Raw genomic sequence first — 23,335 nt, forward strand, 5'->3', positions numbered from 1 at the left:
TTTATCCATTGTTTTTACTTTGGATGCTCTTTGAAGGATGTCTCGGATTGCATCTTCATCTCAGAGGAAAGGTGGAGACCACATCCCAGAACAACATCAAGGATGTGAGTATGACTGGAGATGGTGGAGATGGAACATGTCTCGGGGAGAACAAGACACCAGACCTTGGCCTGAACTCACACTTGGGATCCGAAGTAAGGGAAGTCTCGGGGACAACTTTTGGTCAGAGCATTTTACCATGACAGAAGGAAAACTAGGACACCACCTTTTCCATTTTCTGGTGGAAGAAGAGGAATTCCTATCTATCTCCTGAGAGTCTGTGCAAGACCCAGCATTCTGTGTGAATTTCTTTACTCAGTATAGTGAGAAAGGAGATACTCTGCCTAAATTCTTTTTTTTAAAAAAAAAAACTTTTTTAATGATTTGTTTTTATTTTATGTGCATTGGTGTTTTTGACTGCCTGTATGTCTGTGTGCGGGTATCAGATTCTCTGAAACTGGAAATACAAACGTTTGTGAGCTGCCATGTGGATGCTGTGAATTGAACCCGAGTCCTCTGGATGAGCAACCAGTGCTCTTAACTACTGAGCCACCTCTCCAATACTTTCCTTCCTTGAGAATAAAGAAGGAACTGTTCCTGAAAGATTCAGATTTTAGAGACTGTGCAGTAGCTGGAAGCAAGAACACAAGTCGGGTATCTGCAGGAGACAGCAGCTCGGCTTCCACTTTACTTGCGGACTCCAGGTAGAAGAGAGTCCAGCCTCCTGGCTGGAAAGCCACCTTACCAGCTCGGCTGCATTTAGTGTGAACTACGTTAAAAGCTACCGTTTCTTTTCCAAGTCTGTATAGATGGCCTTACAACCCAAGCGAAAACTCTTCGCATAAATTTACAGGAAGCATTTGTGTGTGGAAGTCAAGCTTCCGCCTTTCTTGGCAGACCCAAAATTTCTTTGCAAATGATGCCAAAGGCACGAGAGAGACTCGCCCTCTCTGGTCAGTAAAGAAAGGCATTCATGTGTGGAAATAATTTAGCAGGTTCTGCCAAAGGTCTCCCGAGCCTCTCTCACTCCTGCAGAGGCAAAGCCCAGGGTATTAATTTAAATCAGTCGGAGGTGAGGCAGAGTTACACTGAGGTATGTGAACCCGGCAGCCAGCTTGAAACATAAAAGCGAAGCTCACTGGACACCTGCCACCTTCTCCACACAATAGCCCTTCTGGAAAGGCTCCATGGGAAGGTAGCTGCCTGGAGAACGCCCTGCCTGTTGGATCTTCCCATGGAAAACTCTTTGACAGGTTGATCTGCACGAGTGAGATGTAAGGGCTCCGAAGGAGAAACCAACAGCAGGCTGAAGACAGACACCTCAGACCAAAGAAGCGACGCATCTCTAGGTCTCCAGAATAAGTCAATTATTGCTTTTTATCCCCAGGGACAAACCTTTGTACAGTTGCAGTTTATTACAAGTTTTATGTTTCGGCTCTGAATCTCTTCAAGGGAGAGAAACAACAACAACAAAAAAATGGCTGTAGAGTTAGACCTACTTATCCCAGGAGATGAAAGCCAGAAACACACATAGACGGTCCTACCAGGCTAATCCCCACCCCCACAGCTGCCTGAGAAAAGGTAGAAGCCTCTGGTTCCATGTGCCCAGACTACAAAAGAAAACAAATAGGGGTTCTCAAAACTGAATTCAAGCTAAGAAGTTTACACACGAGCACGTAGCTTAGGAAGAATACCAAATTAGCAGTATCTTCATAAATCCATGACTTCTGGTGGAGGCTATTCTTAAACATGACACCGAGGTAGCCTCATAAGCAAGGTCTGGCATGCTGACAAGAGTGCATGATACGTGGGCTGCAGAGATGCCACAAAAGTTCAGAACGCTTGCTGCTCCTTAAGAGGACAGGAGGTTGGCTCTTTGTGTCCACATCAGGTGGCTCATAACCACCTGTTACTCTAGTTCCAGGGGATCTGGTGCCCTCTTCTGGCTTCCAAATGCATCTATTAACACACACACACACACACACACACACACACACACGCGTACGCGCACACGCACACGCACACATGCGCGCGCGCACAAACACACACACACACACACTAATCCCTCTTGGCCTTTATTACTTGGAGCAAGTATATGCTATGATGGACACACTCTGTTGTTTTGAAACCTCCTATCTTTCCCCGTTTCAAAGGCAACAAGTCCCACTCTGTGCTTTGGGGGACTTTTCCCATTCCTCTCTCGTCCCGTGAGCTTTGTATGATGTGCTCAGTAGAGAGCCAGGGTCTCACATTGCCTAAAACAGGCAACATACTGCATTATCATCCAACCATCTTCCGTTGACTGATGTATGGGAAGGCTTTAAAGATCCCAGAAGTCACCAAAACATCCAGCGAGTAGACAAGCTAGAAGAAGCAAGATTCTCTGAGTTTTGTCAGCTGAGCACTGAATCAAGCCATGTATGAAGCCATCGCTACTTCCAGTCTAAGTCATGACAGACAGTGAATGTCTTTGCCTTGCCATTTTGGGCTACTTCAACTGCCTACTGTTTGCCAGGCTCTGCCCCAGGTTTCTCCCATGTGTCTTTATTTACTCTTAATAATGCTCCAATAGATGAGGTTTATGTAATCCAATGAGCAGGCAGCCATAGAAGCTTAGGTCCCATTGTTCTCAGATCCAGTACAAAGAAGAAATGAAATTTTATTTCATAACCTCCAATTTGTAGTGTGAAAACAGTGTGCCTGGTGGGAGCCTCACTCCTGCTTGCTTCTGCAAGAGAGTGAGCATGCTATACTATCAGTTACTATGAAACTGCCTTGTTTTGAAGACATCCAAAAATAACCGTGAAGGAAATTATCTTTACTAATAAAATAAGGCAGATATGAAAGCGTCACACTTGGGGGAACACAAATGATCTTATTATCCAGCATCCTGATGGTAATGATAAGAATCCATCTTTATTTGCATTTCGGAGAAAACATGAAGTAGTATAGCATTACCTTGTGTCTCACTTTCTGTGTTCTGCAGGCCCTCACCCTGCTCCACACATCCTAACAGAAGCTCAGAAGTCTCAAAGGAGGAAGCACATCTATCCAACCAAGCAACCTCTGAGTTTTCCATAAGGATTTTCCTTTAAACATAGTAGACTGGTCATTGAGATAAAGGAGGAACACACACCTGGATGTGAAGGTTTTATCTATTAATGATGTGAAGGTTTTATCTATTAATGCTAGGACCTTTGCTGTCCAGGAGAGTAGCCAACTCCCTTCTCTATCTTTGAAAGTAAAAAAGCCTAGGTCTGTGGTACACATCTGTCTTCCTATTACTTAGGAGTTGGAGGCAGGAGGATCAAGAGTTCAAGTGTGAGGATAGCTTGGGTTACATGACACACCATTTCAAAATCAAGAAAACTAACCACAAAACAAAAACCAAAAGAAAGAAATCAAGAAAGGAAGGGAGGAAGGGAGGAAGGGAGGAAGGGAGGAAGGGAGGGAGGGAGGAAAGGAGGGAGGGAAGAAGGGAGGGAGGGAGGGAGGGAAGGAAAGAGGGAGGAGATAATTAATTAACTAAAAGACTATATGTGGAAGAAAAACACTTTTTCAATTTTTTTAGAGTGTTGTGAAAACATTAAATTGATCATATTCCCCAAAAGTACCTGCGAAATACTCAGGCTCTGATTAAAATGAGGTAAACTGACTGACTGGAAGGGAGCGTGATTCTCCATCTATTGACTTGAGTTAGAGGCTTGGGCAGTGTTCAGAACTTCTGTCTCCCCCTTTAAATCAATATCACCCCCTGTAAAAGAGCTATCAGATTTAACCCACGACCTTCAATACTCTAACCTGGCTGTTAGAACTGCAGTGTAATTTTAAGGCCCACACAGACGGCCTTATACTCCATTTTTAATATAACGCTTTTATCAGTTCTTTGAGAATTCCATTCATGCATTTTGATCACGTTAGCTTCCACTCCTCTGGATACACCCCAGCTCCCTCTCTCCCAACCTACCGTTCAACTTTGTGTCTTCACCCTGGTTTTCTGTTGTTGTTGTTTCTGGTTTTGCATAGCAATTAACCCACCACCCAATGTGTGCTCTTTAGATGCTCCTGGGCGTTAGGGGTCTCCCTACCGGAAGCCATGCCCTGAGAGAAAACTGACTCTCCCTCCTCCAGAAGTCATCTATCACCGCAGCTCTTCAGCGAGGATCACGGTTTGTGAAGCCCTCTCCATTCTGTGCTAGAATGTTGGTAAGTTTGATGGGCTTCTAGTTCTTAAAACTTGAGTCATTTGAAATTTTAAAATACAAAAAGGGGATTGGCTTTTTGTTTGTTTGTTTGTTTAGTTTGGGGGACTGGGGAGATTTTGCTTTGCTTTGTTTCGTTTTGCCTTTAAAAGGAACCTAAACTCAGGGAGGAAGCGCTGTGGGCGGGCAGGTAAAATGTGGCACTGCCCAAAGGGATCTCTTTGTAGGCCATGATGCCCCCCAACTGGCACCTGTATCCCCTTCACTCCCACATCTGCCTCTAATGGAAGCACGGGGACCCTGAAAGGGCTCAGTGGGGTAGCAACAAGCAAGCTTTAGAACAGAACACTTCCAGCATGTCTGCCATTTGTTAAATAGTAAGCAGACTGCAACCTGGAAAGTGTCGAGGGTCCGTCCTCACATGTACAATCTACCCTGTCAGTTCACAAAGAGCAGTGAACCTTAAATTACAGCAAGGAAGCTGCTCACATGACAGGGAGCAGGCCTCTATTCAGCTTAACCCGGTCCATGGTACAGTTTACCAGCTCAGCTTCAGTTTGGTATATGCCATCAAATCAAGGAATGAAAGTTCACGTCATATCTGTGAAGTGTTAGAGTCCTGCCTAGGAGTGAGGGCATTCTGGCTGCCCGAACACCATGCTATCATCTTTCCATAAGACCAGAGTTTATGAATTTTCTGAAGCAAACTTCCGGTCCAGTTCCATGACCTGAACCTGGAGAAGGGAAGCAGACGCCGGACAAAGATGTATGAAGAGCCACACACTTACCTCCCTGCCTCAAAAGTGAACCACGTGGTGTCACGTCCATACCGCCGCAGGGCACTTAGCGGCCAAGAGATGAGTTTGACTCTGGGATTCTGGATGTCCCAAAGACAGATGTACTCATATGTTATCTGCAAGGCACATTCGCCATGTACATCTAAGTTAGGAGATGGCATCAAATACACATTGAATCTCTCTGGGAGAGAAACAGAAGGTTAGTCTAAAATCCCCAGGAATAAAACAGCAAACACATCGTAGGAATACAGAAGCATTTAAAAAATATGGACATGCTACGGTTTGGTGGAACATTCAGGGAGATAAAGGTTATAAATGAGATTTTAAATGCAGATGCTATTATATAGCATAATGATAGACGCTGCGTGTTGACACACACTCAACACTACTGACGTGAGCGAAGATCAGTTTTAGACATTTTCAATTTTTATCATTAAAATAAAATGTATACCAATAAAAGGCCAGAGCAAGGAAAGCACCCAAAGCAGTGTTTCCCTGCTGAGCACACGTTAATTACACCTACACCTCTGTATGCAAAAAAGGTACAGGAGTGTAAGGATGGGCCTAGGATGTGGGATCCTAAAGAGCATTAACCAGTCTGCAGTTTCGATAATCAACCGAATAAAGCTGTACTCCGAATTTTTGAAACCACACTTCACAGTAACAGCGTACAATTAGCTGACCAACAGCTGTGAAGATGCCAAGGGAGATACTTAAAAAGAGTTTGAACAAAGAACTTTGTTTAGTCAACTCTGGGAAGAGATAGCCATTTGTTTCCTGGAGTGACTGTTGACAACGTCACCAAGATTATGGAAACTAGCTGGTCACTATAGGGAAGATCTCCCCTGAACAGTTACACTGTTTTTATTATTACAACTTAGAAAATTCATTAACAAAAGAGTTAGCAGAGTCAAACATCTCTACGTGAAATATGAACAAAACTATTATGACATTTGCTAGAACAATTGTATCTATCCATCCTAGAGTGGATTCCAAACATCTAACAAGACAGTATGATGCTAACAATTTTCTATTAGGAATGGTCTAGGTTAGACATAATAAAAAAATCATCAAAACGTCCATATTTTATTTGAATTCAGCAAATAATAATATTAAGGCTGTATACATAAATGGGCTTAGGCCCTTGCGATTTAAGTCTTTTGAATCTATTTTGAACTGTCAATAGTCAGATGCTGAGTGCTTTCTAGAAACTACCATGAAACAGCTATGCCCCTCGAGAGTTTTGGACCACGGATTAAACTGTTTTCAGTAAGTAAGAGGTAAAAGAGACCATCGTTAATGGATTCTGTTAGAGCCAAATTGATTCGCTATAAAAATAAATTAGTGGGGGCGGGAGAGAGGTCGGCGGTAGAGTGCTTGCCTCACATGCATTTGGTGGAGAAACCATTGTAAGTGCACGGATTTGAACTCCTCAAAAATCAGATTATAAAGTGCTTGCAAAGAACGGTGGAGGTTTGTAAGAGCATGTAACAGGAGAAAACCCGAGCACACAAAGCTGGCAGGCAAAAAGGAAACCTTAGGCACCGTTCTCAGTTTGACTCACAACCCTGTGCGTTTCTACTGTGTCACAAACACAAACGTGTGAAGGCCAAGGGCTGATCCAGCCATTCTAAAGGATAGCAGCCATCAATCCCCGCCATGCTTTCCGTGCCCTGGCCTGTACCCCCAAGGCCCTGGCTACCTCTTCTCTGCCTGAGTGAACCACAGAAGGAAGGTCCAGGCTGGGGTGAATGGCCTTGGTAAATGGTTTCACCCTGTGTTGCTCCAGTTCCCAACCTCACTAGAGGCTGCTCCGCCCTAGCCAGCGCTTCCAGGTCCTGATCAACAACAGCTGGTATGGTGACATATCTTGGTCGGTACCATCCATTCAACACCGGCAAGACCATAAATGTGTCATGAAGACATAGCTCTGCTGGGAGGGAGAAGAGTCTTAACTCGCAGCTAGATGGCTCGCAGAGTGCAGTTCCAACTCTGCTATGTCTGCTATCAATCCAGGCAACCCAGACTCGGACAAGTGCTCGTAGGTCAAGTCGGGCTTTGAAGCAGAACCCTGCGATCCAATCAACCCAGTCGCTAGGTTCAGCTATTTGAAGATGGAGCGATTCTTCTAGGCTCACACTATGAATCAACATTGATTTTTGCTAAAATGTTCATGAATATTTTGGTCATTATTATTTTAAAGGATTTATTCCTAGATGGTGTGTTGAGCTGAGTTGGCTCAAGGGTTGAATTTTTCTCATCACAGATTTTTAAGTGGGTTTAAACTCGATGAAATATTCAGGGGGATTAAATTCTATTAAAAACACTGGAAAGTGTTCAAACATACTTTAAGTGGAAAGGCAACGGGGAAGTCATCCCACTTTAAGGCTCGTGCATTATAAATAGAGACCTGTGATCATAGTCTGGATTCAAACACTAACTACTTACTACATTTGGAACAAGAACTTTAGCTCTCTGAGGTTCTGGCTTTCCCTGTCTATAAAATGGGGGAATGTCCTAATACTTATGGGGTGGGGCTCCTCCGCAAATGTCACAGTTGGATATTCACAAATCACCTTCCATCCAGCAGATGCACAGCGTGGTTCTTAAAATTGCTGACTGAAATCATTAGTGTGGGTTCTTTTCTACATCCCAGAACTTTGGAGGACGCCATTCACTCAAATAGTAATGTTGAGGGCTACTAGAACTCACTTCTTCCTAGTTTTCATAACTCACAGTTACGTAGAGTGAAGACGCCTTGTGCTTTCTCACAAGGGAGCGAAACAGGCTATGAGAGAGACAAGAGGTGAGGAGCGCCCACGTACCACTCTGCTCCCGTTCCACCCCCGTAGCCAGTAAATCAGGCTCTCCGAGGCTGATGTCATTGATTCTGGTCCCCACACACTCCATCTGGAGAACTTTGCACCACTCGTCGGCCTCAAGATCTGCGGAAGTGGCAACGACCACGAAAAAGATATATACATATATACATATAGGTATCGAAGGCCAAAGACCCCTCCCCCACTTGCCGCAAGCAAACCTGATTCACAAGCAAAGGTCTTGGAGGTGTCGTCATTGAAGTAGATCCCTATGGCGTGTTTCTTGGTGCCCTTTGGCAATCGGGCAACATTTTTCACATTGTTGAGTTCTGTAACCTGAAAAAAAAAATTAAGATTTGGAAGTCTGGTCACATGATCTGCATGAACACTTCCTACCTACATCCCCAGAGGTGAGACCCAGAGTGCAGTGAGCCCATGGCCTGCGAGCCTCGCTTCACAGAACAGATCTGCGGAAATGAAGGCTCAGCATGAATCAGAAGGATGGGGGGTAAGGAAAGGTTCTCCAATCCATCACTAAATTATCACATCCAAGGGGAAAGGTCTGGAATCTCAAAAATTGTCCCCATGTTCAAGAGTCAAGCTATATATCACAATTCAGAGAGACCCCGTCACAAACTTGGTTTCATCCTCTCTGACTCACCTTGAGCTCCTCAGAGAACATGGGTCTTGGTCTTAGAGTATGAGAACACCGCACAGTACCACCCCATTCACATCAGTAGCAAAGCTGTCCCATTATACATTGTGCCCCTCCCTGTATCACAGTCTTAGCTATTGGCCCTTACAGAAATCCCTCCCTGCCATAGAGGATGCTAATTCGTGGTGCTTCTACAAGGGAAGTTCTGCCGGGATGAGGTCCTGTCATCCTGGAGGGGCCTGCAAAGAGGAAGGCTTACATGGCTTCCTGGTAAGTATTTATTTACAAGATAAATAAGCCTTTCACAGTGGCAAGCTTAAACTCCCCTTAACACCCCCTTAAATGTTATACAAAAGAATAAGCCTCCCATCAATCTTAGCCTGTAGTGATGCTGGACCACCTCTCCCATCCATTACCCTAAATTCAATAAATGCCTGACTTAAGAAATACCCAGGAAGAAAAATAAACACCCTCCATGGGCACATTAATCTGATCATTTCATTTCCCGGCTTCTTAACCTCCAGTGGCCCTTCTTATAGTATAAATGCAAATTTATCAGCATGAAATGCCACACAGAGATCCTCGGAGGCTTGCCAAACCAGTATCTCCAGAGATTCTGCAGGATATGGCTTATCCTCCATCAGCAACAACCCTCGGCACTCACTACACACAACTGCTGATCTGGTGTGTGTGTTTATTTTTGTGCCAGAACCTAACATAAACCACTGACATCTTTCTATAATTATTTATTTGTCTCCCTACTTCCCCTTTAAACCCCAGGAATTCGCTGTGCAAACAGTGCATGGTCTCTGGACCCTCAAGGTTTCATTCTGGCATTTTTATGCAGGAAAGTCAATACCACTAAGATTTCCAGTTACATTTGGCACGAAAACCCAAATCCTGGTGTGCAAATGGACATGACAGCCCTCCATGCCTCCTCCACACTTAACTCTCCAATACACTTCCACCATGTCACCAAGCTTTCTATGGCCTAGCCAAACTGGACCCCACTCTGTTCAAGAACAAATCATGCGGCTTCCAAGGCCCAGAGCATTGCCTCCTCTGCAGTTACTGCCCTCCAATCACCCCCAAATCTTAATTTAGATCTCAGTTACTCACTGGTTCCCTCCTGGAAACACCACCCCAATATTCAAACTCCCAAGCTACTCAATTCCATGGCTTCCCTCTTGACCCTCCACCGGCTACATGACCGATTGGTTTAGTTTTTCTCTTGCCTAAGGAGAGTCAGTTCCATATGGCAGGCACTGCACTTACGTTCATCATTGGTTCCCAGGTCTAACACAGAGCTCATCCCAAGGAACTGAGCAAGACCTAAGTGAGCTAAGATCCCAGGGAATGTATACCATTGACATGAGCACAACCATGCCCAGAATGAATGTCACGGCCTCCGACTCATGGGACATTTGCAAAGTCAGTTCCCTATATGGGCCAGGCTCCTGGGGGTTGCTGCAGTTCTCAGGGGTCCCATTATGAATGTTTATAAAGGAGTGACCATTGTACACAAAGACTAGCAACTGTAGCTAGTTCCTCCTCCCAGATGTTTGCAGCCTGAGACTGCTCCCCTAAAGAGACCTTCAGACCAACTTGTTGCCTTCTCCAATGATGTGTTATTAGACACAATGAGGCTGTAGGTGCTGAGGTAGTCAGAACCCCTACCTGATCCCACACAGTCTGTGCATCTGTGTGCAATTTCTTGACTCCCTCACTGCCCCTATTGAGGGTTTTATGACACAGATCTTGTCCTCTGTGGGTAGTCACTCAATATACGGGCTCTATGAGCAAAAGACCAAGCTTACCCACAGATATATCTTGGAAGTCTACTTTTCCTGGGAAGACTACCCTGACCCCCATGTGAGTTTGTTATTCCCTTCCCTAAGCTGCCATACATGGGACTTGAAGCTCTACCTGATTTTCTGCTGTCATAATCTGTCATAATTCCTATCTCTCTAACTCCCAGAGAGACCTGAGTCACTTGACAATGACTTCTTGACAGATGGAATCAAAGAAAAAGGACCAGATCATGGGGCAGCACATACTGAACCTCCCCATAAGTCAAATTCTGGCTTGAGCATTTCCGGATAGCATGCCCATTCGAAGCATCATCAAAGTCTCAGAGATAGGAGTCAGTATTATCAGCAATTTTTAAAGGTAGAAACTAAGGCTGAAAAAGATTAAAATCATGCAACCAAGTTTGTGGCTAAAACTGGCAGAACTGAGACATGGGGCAAGCAGATGTGGACTCTCATCTCACCTCGAACACGGGCCAACACTTGAAAGCCTTGAGTCTCCAGAAGTCACCTCCAGCCTGCAAGTATTTGTCTTTTTAACACGGCTTCTTGCCTTGGGGAACCAGGTAGGGCATGCATGTGCCAGCCTTGAGACTGGCCCTCCACTGAGACATTACTTAAGGGAAGTCTGAAACACAGCCATGACTTTGAAATATGTTGCTTCATTACATATCCATTAAGGAGCCAAGAGGAAGACATAAGTCACCGGAAGCAGCCAGGAAATGCAAGGGAACTGCATGAGTCAGAACACAATTACCCATTCTGGAAATTGGTTTTGGTAATAAGGAAAATGACACCGCCCCCGCTCACGGCTCCAGGGAAGAGGGTGAGTGTTCGCGGGGCAGGCAGGGTCAGGACAGCGCGTGACAAAGGACAACTGGCTTCCAAGGCAGTCGCGTATGCCAAGCTCAGAGCCACACTTTACTGGGCATGTACACACCCCCACGCACACCCCCATGCACACCCCCACCACATACATAGATGCCTTACTTTCAAAAGAGCTGCAATCTAGACAAATTCATGACCGACCCTTGCTCAACATACATGCTAAAGACTATGATATCTACCATCCACAGACACCTTTCTGTCACATGAGACTTTCAGAAATGCATTTATTTCTGAAAATCTTCCTCAACAAATGACAACACTGAGGCAAAAGGGACAAATGCGGTCCCTTTGACAAAAAAACTCTTTGCAAGTATGTAGCTCTATTGGCAGAATGTTTACCAACATGCCTGAAGCCATGCATATGATCCTTCGTCATGATAGAACCCGAATGTGGTGGCATATGCCTGTAATTACAGCACTTAGGAGGTAGACATCAGATAATCAAAAATTTTTAATGCATATCAAGCTTATGGCCTTCCTTGGCATGATGAGATCTTATGACAAAATAAATGTATACTTAGGAAATAGATAACATAAGATATTGTTCATATAGTTTCTCAGGAGTGCGTTAGAAAGAAAATGTAATTTATAAAGAATCAGAGAAATGTTATGGCTTGCTGGACACAGAGATCACTGTAGAAGGATGATAGGCCAGTATCAGAAGACAATGATCGTGCAAATGTAAAAATGAACACACTGGTGCCTCCATGAAACTTACAAGATTGATATGTGCCTGTTTTGGGAAAATTTGAATCAAAAAAAGGGGAGGCATTACAGTGAAATATTCAGAGAGCACAGAGGGATTGATTATGAGGACAGAGTAGTGATGGCATGTGGGGGTTAATTAATGATTCTTGATTCATTTCACTGGTAAGCCTCACAGTATATTCAAAGCAAGAAAATATTATAAGCCTGAAATAAAACTTGACAATAAACATTCTCATCACAGTTGCATTTAAAAAAAAAAACTCTTTGCGCTGAATGAATCAGTTTTTTGCCGCAAGGATGGGTTTTGATAAGGTCGCAGGGTATTATTGGATATAACTGCTATTTGACAATGGAGCTCCAGACCTGTTCCTAAACAGCCAAGGTTACTGCACAGAGTCATAAGTCACCTCAGGGAAGACTGGCCACAGAGCCTAGACTAGTGATGTGACTCATTCCACTAGCCTTCAGGGTGACTTTCTTCACTGTCTGTATTAGCTTCCTTTCTGTTGCTATGACAAATTGCCCTGACAGAAGCAATTGAAGGGAGAAAGGCTTATTCTGGCTCCTGGTTGCAGAAAGGTTACTGTCTACCATGGTAGACAGGGATGATGGAGCCTGAGGCCAGCTCACAACATTGCTTTAGCAGCTCAAAGTCAGAGAAAGAACAGGAAGTACAGTCTGTCTGTCAAACTCCAAAGCCCACCCGAGAGTGAACTTCCTCCAGGCAGACTCATCTTCTAAATGTCTGTAACCTTTCCAAATGACACCGTCAGCCAGGGACTGAATGTCAAAGCACATGAGCCTATGGAGCATTTTCACATTCAAACCACAGCCCAGTCATTCAAAGTCTCAGGAGCTGTGGATCTCATTCTTTTGCAGCAGAAAAGAACTTTCATATTAATCGAGTTCTCTGCTGAATTAACTATGTGTGTGGTATAGCCTTTGTGTATTGATCGTTAGATAAAATAATTTCTTCAGCATGTAACAGTATCAAGGAAGACACCACTCAGTTTAGCTGAAGAAGAAACATGGCCCTTCCCTAAGCATCTTCCTGGCACCCATCCATGACCCACACTATCTGATCTTTGGTTGTCTCCTATCCATCTGCTCATTCATTATTTTTAGTTCTTAGCACTTATTCTGAGTCAAATTTTGGTGGCAGGTAACATTATTCCCCTCCTGGAACTTAATCTTCCATAAGTAAAGAAACATGGCAGCTCCTAAGGATGAAAATACGCTCTAAGGACACGGGCTACCAAGTTGTGATCTGTGCTCAGGAAGCTTCTTTTGTTCTTTTCCCTTTTTAACCTTTTATTGGTTCTTTGTGGATGTCACATCATGCATCCCAATCCCACTCCTCTCTCCATCCCCTCCCTTCTACCCTTTGTCCCTGCAACACCCACAAAACAAAATTTAAAAGTAAAAACAAACAAAACAACAACAAAAGTAAATAAATAAGTACGAGGATAAAATCTAGGCAAGAAAGCTGTCGTGCAGCCCAGGAGCCCCTTTGGTCCACACGCCTTTACCTCTCCACATCCACCGCAGTGAGTCATCTGTCTGGTTCAAGGCTTCCGGCTTCTGCCGCACTCTCTACACTGGGCCCTCACTGGGACTCCTCTTGAATTCCCTACTGTTGCCTGTGTCATGGAACTTTGCACCTGCATTTCCGGCCCCTTCACATGCTCCAGAAGTTCACAAATGAGGTGGGTGTTGGGATGAGCTACCTGGCGGGCTCCCGGAGGATACACAGAGCCCTGCCCCAGGTCTAGAGACCTGGAGTGGGAAGACTTCACCCATGAACAACTCAGTGTTTTGTCTACTCTTCTTTTATAAGGAGTTAAAGATTTCTCTCTCTCTCTCTCTCTCTCTCTCTCTCTCTCTCTCTCTCTCTCTCTCTCTCTCTCTCATTTATTTATTGATTGATTTAAGAAGAAAATACTGAAACAGGGACCCAAAGACCTCATGAGATGGCTCTCATGGATGGTTGAGGCCAGGCAGGCAGAAGATAAGAAACAGCCAGTTTCCCTGAGGTAGGAACCAACTTATTTGGCAAGAATAATCCAACCTCACAGACACCCTGCATGTGCCCGCAGAACTTCCTCAGAGGGCAATGCAAAACCAGCAGCTCGGACAACATCTCACACCCTTGTCCCCTATCCAGTCAAGACTCCTGTGGTCACATCCTTTTGTGTCACGTGGTAGGAAAACATAGCATGCAAATAAATGTTCAGTGTAAAGCCGCCTGGATGTGGTCCTGTTTAGGAAAGGTATGGAAATTTGCATGCATGTATAGACTAATATATTTATTCCTAAAATAGGAGTGAATCCTATACCACAATGATTCAACAAAAATAAGTGTGAAGAGGGGGTGGAGTAGGTCTATCTTGATCATGGACATTGAGCATTTTATATTCCATTTAATGTTTTAATTCATTTTGATCAAGGTAAGCCTGATATACAAGCGTCAGATAAATGCACTCTAAACAGGTATGTGTGTCCTTTAAAATTACTGCATAAATTAGCTGTTGTTCTCCTACATGTGGAGTAAACCCATGCCACGGAGTTCTGAAGTCCCCTGTCAGCTAACAGCTTAGACCCCTCCCCCTTCTAATCACACCCGCACTCTGGTGCTTCTGTCATGGCTGCCACAATCCATGTCCAATTCTTGTGAAATAGCGCCCTGATTTCTAGTTGTCGCGTGTCCTTTCCACGTTGTGTGTGGTACACACAATTGGCACAGCTGCCAGTAAAGCCTCCCACTTTCCCCTACACATCTGAGAATGAGACTCTTGCCTGGGGCTTTAGACACAAGTAAAAAAATAACCTGATTCATATTGCAGCCCTGAAACGAGGGGAAAAACCAACAGTTGTCATTAGATGGGTTCTCAGCCGAAGGTCCCCAAACCAGACACCGGGCTCCCCCACAGAGTATCTTCTCACTCTAGGTAACCAGCGCCAGCCTCTCTAGACTATGAGCAAGTCAGAAATGCCCAGCATCCTTAGGCTATGACCACAGGTAAGCCACATGTCCCCTCTGGAATCGCAGTAGGAAGAGCATTTCCCCATGACTGCTTCTCATCCCCTCCTGCCCACAGCACCATGACTAAGCCTAAGAGCTAGTCCCAGAGTTATCTCCCACTTCATTCTCCACACTTCTCGTTGATTCCGAAGCCATACTGTTTATCCTAACAATCTTCCCTAACAGAATTCTAGCTTAAATCTGCCAAAACCTTCACAAACTCCTAAGGCTGTGAACACTCATTTCTGATACACTCCTTGTTCTAACTGATGTGTAATTATTCCCAGTGGAGACGGAAGAAAAGTTTAAAGGACAAAGCCACTCTGTATGCTTGTGTTCTGTGGTGTGGTCTCCACTCAGTCCGCTTGATTCTGTTTTTCTCTCACTTTTCAATGACACTACAAGTTAGGGTCAGGGGATCCAAGGCGATTCTCAATGCAGGAGAGACATCCTGAGGTCATCTGCTAATGCCTTATTCCTCAGGGGGAAGGAGACTTACTCTCAATTGGAAACGACTAAATTATGTTTGCATGCAGGAAAGATTCCCAGTCACATATCCAGCCACTTCTTAAGGCAATAGAGAAGATATTGAGAGCTGTTGAGAGTGAAGTAGATAAGCAGCGAAGCCCTGCAGGCCCTTTTCTTTGTGACACACCAGGTCTAGAGGTTACAAGACAGCCCCATTCCCCAATCAAAGAACACCAGGTCCAGAGGTTACAAGACAACCCCATTTTCCAATCAAAAAAATACCAGGTCCAGAGGTTATAAGCCAACCCCATTCTCCAAATCAAAAAGCACCAGGTCCAGAAGTTACAAGACAACTCCATTCCCCAATCAAAGAACACCAGGTCCAGAGGTTACAAGACAACCCCATTTTCCAATCAAAAAAACACCAGGTCCAGAGGTTACAAGACAACCCCATTCTCCAATCAAAGAACACGAGGTCCAGAGGTTACAAGACAACCCCATTTCCCAATCAAAAAACACCAGTTCCAGAGGTTACAAGCCAACCCCATTCTCCAGAAATTAAGAAACCAAGCAAAGGCTCCCAGGTCTCAAAAGAGTGCAGACCCCACATACACACTGAGGCTAGCAGGAGCGTGCACGGTATTTCTTCACCATATCCTTTCCCACAGCTCAGCAGAGAGTGACAGAAAAAAAAAAAACAACAACAACAATTCCAAGCACCCACTTCCCCTTGAGCAAGAAGACAGAAGGCTGCATGAAACACAGACAAGACATTCAGACTTTGGTAAGGGAAACAGGAGAGACTAACTGCTGATTGTAGGGTCCGAGGAAACACGGAAGGAAACTCCAGACTCAAATAGTATGGAATAGCAAAGAGCGTTTATTATACCACACGTGTGTAACGTCGTTCACCTGTACAAAGTGGCGAGGACGATGAGAGGAACGTGCAGGATCCTTTGAAACATAGCTAAGGGAGTTTTAGGAGCAATCTGGTCATCTCAAACTTAAATGGTTAAGCAAGCAGCAGTTGCATATTTCTATCTGGTTGAGGTTTAGTCTTATCATTTTGGACACATCTGCATAAGCTTAGATGTGACCCAAAAGGGGGCTACTGGGTTCCATGAGATACTGTGAGGCTGACTCAGGCCCCCTTTTTTATCCCTGGCCCCTGAATGTGAAGTCTTTGTTGGAAAAGACACCTGTGTGTCCTTCTCAGAGAGCTGCAACTTGAATTCAGTTGTAAAAGGTGGAGAGTTTTTTCTGTTCACTGATGCCTGGCCCACTCCACTCCCTAACAGGGTCTTGCACACTCTCAGAGTGCGGAGGCCAGAGAAAGCGTGAGCAGGAGAATGGAGTGGCTCACCCATTTCAAAGCACCTTCAGTGTGGCCATCAGACACCAGCAGGTGTGAACAGGTGCACAGGTGCAGGCGCCGGAAAGGTTGAGCACTTCTCAGGCTGGAATCTGCACATACAAGTTCACAGGAGAGGAACCCACGGAGAAGGTCGGAAAGATCCTCAGGATTTCTAGACTGGCTGCCTGAAAATCATTCCCTATCTGAAGGCTGATTGTCAAGACGCAGGGAGGCGGCTGCTTTCTCCAAGGTGCTGAGCCCAACACGAAGTTCCCAGGCAAGGAAAGAAATAGACCCCAGTCAGAGGTACACATTACATCCCTGCAAATGAATGCTAAAGAAACAGAGGTATATGAATCACCTGCTAAGTTACTAAAAATAAATACCTTACATGTGTTCAATGTTCTGCTGCAGGGGATTCATGAGCCAAAATAAAAATAACAATAAAATAACAAGGAATGGATAGAAATGTTGGAAACTTGGAAAATAATCATTGAATGGAGACATTCACCAGTGAAGATAGGACAGTTAACTTTTGTCACCTTGAGCCAAACTACAGTCACCTGGGGAGTAAGAACCCCATCAATTGAATTGCCTCCATGAGACTGACCTGTGGGTGAATCTGTTGGGGTGATTTCCTAATGAATGATTAATATGGGGGTGGTGTCACCCCTGGACAGGTAGCCTGTGCTGTATAAGGAAGCAAGATAAGTAAGCCAGGAAACAATACTCTCTATGGCCTCTACTTAAGTCTCAACCTTCAAGTTCCTGCTTTGAGTCTTGCCCTGTCTTCTTTTGGTGGTGGAGTGTAAACCTGAAGCCAAGAAAACATTTTCCTCAGTCAGGTTGCTTTGGCCAGTGAGACAAAGCCACAGCCACAGAGACTCAGACTGGAACAGAAGTTCAACACAAACTTGATGGAGAAGACAGAATAATTAATCTTAACACAGGTCATTTGAAATTATCCAATTCGACTTGAGAGACACCATCACTCAGCCCAACTTGTTCAGTGAAGAAAGTTCCAGAAAGCAAGAAGGGAAGAACTGAAAATTTATCTGAAGAAAGATTGACCAAATCCCCTCAGTATAAGGAGAAGGAAATGAACATCCAGAGCAAGTAAGGTCAATGGATGTTAACTAGCCTAGATACAAGCAATGCACAGCGGGACACTTTACAACAGAAAGCCCTATTATAATCTCAAGGGCTAATGGAAAAAAGAAAATTTTGAAGTCAATAAGAGAAAAATAAGCTGGACCACTCCAAGATCACAGGTTTCCTCAACCTCGAAAAAGAATGGAATGATACAGCCCAAGATGAAAAGAATAAATAAACTATTAAACAACAATTTGGTATCTGGCAAAACCATCCTCCAAAATTAAAGGGGGTATAAAGCTTATATAAAAGCTGAAGAGTTAACTGCTAATTACCTTGCTAAAGGGGTTTTCCAATCGAAAGAAAACTAAACAAAACATAAATGTATGAAATTTGCTGATAAAGGTATAGATAGACAAATATATACTGCTCCAATAATGCAAGAGTGCATTAATAATTAATTCTAGTGTAGAAGCAAAAAAGCAGAGAACACTATAACCATAAAATACATTAATGTGTACACAATATAAAAACATGTATTTTTAAACATTAGTTTTATAAAACAGAAGTTGAAGAATATAAGAGTTACATGGTAATATAATTGAAGTTATTGAGTAAAACATAGAGATTGCAGCCAAAATACTTTAAGCCCCATCATCATCACACATGCACACACACCCATAGGAGATACACAAAAGACAGAAAGAAGTATGTCGTAGCAGCAACAACAAAGAACTTCTCAACAAATGACAGAGACAGCAGAAGTTAGCCAGGACAAAAGAGTCACAAGACAGACACAAAGTGATGATTAAGCCTCACGTGTTGGCAGTGACTTTGAATGTAAATATGTTAAACTCCCTGATCAAAAGCACACAGTGTGGCCTAAAAGACAAAGTCCAAATTAAAGAGTCACTTCAGACTCAAGGACACAGACAAACTGAGATTGAAAACTGCATTCCATAAAGAGGAATGTGCAAAAGGAAGGGAGGATGGCCGTACTTACATCCTATAAAACAGACTTTGACTCAGAAAAATTGCAAAACACAAAAGACACTGTATGATGGATGATAAAGGATCGGTCCCCCAAACACATCACTATCGTAGATACAGGTACCTCACAGTGGAGAGTGCAATATCGGGAGTACCCCACTTTCAACAATGGGCAGAGTATTCCTAAGGGAGCAGAGTGCTTGTGTGTCACTGAAGAACAAATGGCACCAACAGATATCAGCAGAGGCTTCCACCAAACACATCTCACATTAAGCAGAACGTTCTCCAGAACAGGCCATGAGTTAAGGATTAATACCCGCAACTGGGAGGGGTGAGGCGGGAGGATCACTAGGGGCTTGAGGTCAGCATAGATGACAGAAAGCTTAGGAATAAAAATTCCCAAACAGGTAGAAATGAAACACTGCTCTTAAACAAATAATTATTCGAAAATGAAATCAAAAGGAAAATTTAAAAGTGTCTTTTTAGATAAATTAAAATGGGAGCACAGCACGCCACATGTGTGTGCTACAGCCACGACATATGTGTGTGCTACAGCCACGACATATGTGTGTGTTACAGCCACGACATATGTGTGTGCTACAGCCACGACATATGTGTGTGCTACAGCCACGTCACACGTGTGTGCTACAGCCACGTCACACGTGTGTGCTACAGCCACGACACACGTGTGTGCTATAGCCACGACACACGTGTGTGCTTCAGCCACGACACACGTGTGTGCTACAGCCATGACACACGTGTGTGCTACAGCCACGACAGCACTGAGAGGACAGAGGGCAGTGGCAGAGCCGCCATTCAAAGAGACATTGCCATGCACACCAACATTTACCATAAGGAGCCAAAAAAAGAAACGGAAAAACTAAGCCCAAACTAAGCAGATGGAAGCTATAAAAATTATGGTAGAAATAAATTCAGTAGTAAGTAGAAAAGCAATTTAAAAATCAATGAAACTAAGAGTTGATTTTTAAGAAAATGTCAACAAAATTGAAGATTCTTAAACACAGGGGAAAAAAAACGGCTAAAATAAATAAGGCCAGAAATGAAAGGAGACACTACACCTGGTAAGCAGAAATAGAAGGGACTTTAAGTGTTCCAATAAACAGTTAAATACAAAACTGATTACAAAGGTTAATTATGAAAAAGTAGAAAATCTGAGGACATATAATTAGTACAGAAATATAACCACTGGTAATGATGAGAAAAAAAAAGAAAATGTTTCAAAAACTAACGTCCAGCACCAGATTACTATACTGGTAAATTTTATAAAATATTTAAGTGAGATGTAAATTTTCAAGATCTTTCAAAAGCTGTAGAGGAAGGAACAATCAGAGTACATTTTATGAGACCTAACCCTGAAGCTACACAAAAGTATTACAAGGAGACAGACATATAAGTCAATGTACTTGGTTGGTATAGATATAAAAATTTCGACAAAATACTAGCAAACCTTTAGCAGCATAATAAAAATATCACAACTCACACATTCATTATTCAAATGGGATTTATTTCTGAAATTCAAGGAAGACTCATCATAAGAAAACAAATCAATAATAAACAAAAAATCATCACAATAAATAATTGAATATTTGATAAATAATGGAAGCATTTGTTAAAACGAATATATCCTCACAATAGGTAAGAAGAGAAGTGAACAAGCTAAGAAAGGAAAGAAATCATCTCAACGTAATTAAAATAGAATATGAGAACCCGTATCCAGCAGTATGCCCTGTGGTAAAAACCTGAGAGCTTTACCTGTAGGTTCAGAAACATCCCCAGATTCCTCAGACTCAACTTTTAATGTGGTAGAAAGTATGTGTGAACTATCTACCGGACAAGGGATGAGTGTCTAAAACACATGAAGAACATCGACAACCCAATAACAACAACAATAGAAGTCATGTTAAAAGTGGGCAAAAGGCAAAGAAGGAATTTAGTGGAGAAAAGATAAATCCTCTCAACATCACTAATCATCCTGGAAATACAAATTAATTGAATAAACAATGAGATGCCATGCTCATTAGAATGGCTGTCATTTAAAAAGTTAAAGCTGAAAGGTTTTTGATAGCGATGGGTTCAATGGTAGAAATGCAAAATTGTTCAGCCACATATGGAAGACATAGGGACCCTTCAAATATTGAAAATTGAATTTCCATATCCAGCACACCTACTTTGGGGTGTCTATCCAAAGGAGTTAAAGATAGAATTGTTGAGTTTGGATGTCTAGTGTCAAACAGACTGATAACCTTCAACACCTGCCCCACAGTAACCAGCATCCCGTTGGGGCTCACTTCCTTAAGGTTCACACAATTCCCTCAAATCACTACCAGCTGGGGACCAAGCATTCAAATGAACAAACCTGTGGGGGACTTTCTGCCTTCAAACCACAGCGATCAGGAAGCAGCATTGCCATTTCTATGCCCAGGATACCACTGCACCAAACAGCCAAGTGCAGACCGTGTCTTTCGAGAGATGAATGGACAGAGAATATGTGGTGTATACATAAAACGCTACTCACTCCGAAGAAAGGGGCAAACCTTGTCCAGTGACACAAAGAGACTGAACGTGTTATACTGTCCTATGTGAAAGGAGCTCATCACAGCAGACAAATGCGACCTGGTTCTTCCTGTCTGAGGAGTCTACAACAGCCACAGGTAAATGCAGAGTGGTGGTTGAATGGGGCGAAGGGAAAGTGGGAAATGACTGTTTCATGGGCCGACTTCCAGGCACACGCAGACAACTATAGCAATCTGCAGTACAATATAATTTACACGCAATTAACCACAGTGCCCTGCACATCTTAAAGCCAGGTTAGCAGCACAACATATGTGAGTCTTTGAGTTTGGTCTCTAACACCCTAAGAAGAGGGGAAACACTGAGAGGATACTTAACATTTTATGTCTGTGCAAACCTACGCCTGTTTTACCACATATGCATTCCAAACAATACTGTCGCTACAAAAAATTGAGAAGCCATAACTGAAAATCGTGCTTTTCACTGCATGTTTTAAGATTTAAATTTCATTTGATATGTGTATGAGTGTCATGCTTGCATGTATGTCTGTGCGTGTGCTACATGTGTGTGCCAGAATAGGGCATCAGAGTCCCTGGAACTGGAGTTACAGACTGCCACGTTGGTGCTGGGAACAAGACCCAGGACCTTCAGAAGAGCAGCTAGTGCTCTTAATCTCTGACCCATCTCTCTAACCCTTCATTTTACTTTTAATGCTTATTTCGGTTCGTTGCAAATGACACTGATTTTCAATTAATGGCCGTAATATTTTTTTTCTTTTATAAAAGTTATCGAAAAGGCTTTGGCTATCTAAAGCATAGCGTGACACAAATAAGCATCAAAGTGACACAGATGTGCAAAAAAAAAAAAAAATTCAATCAACCACAAGTGATAAAACTTGAAGGGAAACATCCCCAAACGGCCCCTGCTAGTCTTGCTCAGCCATTACAAAACTGATCTGTGTCATTTATGTTCCCCTGAGTCAACAACCCAAGGGGTGACCCCCGAGATGCGATCACCACTCAGAGCCGTTCTCCTTGGCAGATGGAAACCAGCAGGTTTCCACAGGCACATGGCAACAATCCAGTTCCCGCTCGGTACCCCAAGGGTCACCACTCAATGGGACCATTTGTTTGGTGACATTGTGTCCATTTCATAACTGTATTTCCCTTGTGAGAAAGACAATAAGATACATCAAGTTTCATGCCCCAAATCTGAAATATCTGGTAAGTGTGGCTTACAAGACAAAGCAATTACAGAAAGGGGACACTAAAGTGACCGCACAGTGCTGTCATTACTGCGAGGGATGGGGGGGGAGCGGAAATAGTAGCAGACTTTGAGATCAATGTCACATAAACACATTTATAGACTTTAAGTAGTCTTCAGATTAAAACAATAACTGGCAGCAATGAGAACCCTTAAGTAACTTCTGCTTAGTTTTTGGGTTGTTACTGCCTGGTTGGTCTTTGCATTTAATAATGAGACACCATTGATACCTTAAGTTTCTCTCCTTTTTCCAAAATATATTTGAGGTCATCAACTCCAGAGATACTTCTCTGGAAATGGAGCCAAAATCTATAGCAATCAAGGAAGACCAGAACCATCTATGCTACTTACTGGAGACATCAATATGAAGACATTTGAAAAGTTTGATTTTCTCTGTAAATTCGGAGTTTCCTTTAAAATGTCCTACATTTGGTTTGATTTTGGATAACCTGGGGGTGAATGACCAGGAACTAAATTGGAATTCACAGAAGACAGAGGTTTGTTGAAAATTCAGTTGAAATCTGTGTAGGAAGTTTTCCTATGCGTAAAGTATTTTCCTGAATGTGGAGGTTGTGCAAGAAAGGGCTAAGATATGGTTGTGCAAAAATAATTTTCTCTCTCTCTGACATTGGGAGGCATTCAAACCAAACCAAAGGCACATTTTTGCAGCTCACATAAAACTTTATCTTCAGGCACAG

General features: G+C 43.3%; 1 protein-coding gene across 2 annotated transcripts in view; it reads right to left on the reverse strand.

Moving 5' to 3' along the window:
* Dok5 (docking protein 5) overlaps positions 1-23,335 on the reverse strand; it is a 150,326-nt gene that overhangs the window by 39,801 nt on the left and 87,190 nt on the right. Inside the window, exons 3-5 of one of the 2 annotated variants that reach the window (XM_087910945.1) lie at positions 8,079-8,193; positions 7,864-7,983; positions 5,030-5,219 (exon numbers count right to left, since the gene is read on the reverse strand). In XM_087910945.1, coding sequence (XP_087767071.1) covers positions 5,030-5,219; positions 7,864-7,983; positions 8,079-8,193 — 425 coding nt within the window. Of the gene's footprint in view, positions 1-5,029; positions 5,220-6,609; positions 6,969-7,863; positions 7,984-8,078; positions 8,194-23,335 lie in introns of those variants that run through there. The other variant, XM_085696958.2, reaches the window with a different exon arrangement.

The sequence above is a fragment of the Myodes glareolus genome, chromosome 10 (genome assembly GCF_982192425.1).
Source record: "Myodes glareolus chromosome 10, mMyoGla1.1, whole genome shotgun sequence".
In the NCBI taxonomy this organism is placed as follows: domain Eukaryota; kingdom Metazoa; phylum Chordata; class Mammalia; order Rodentia; family Cricetidae; genus Myodes; species Myodes glareolus.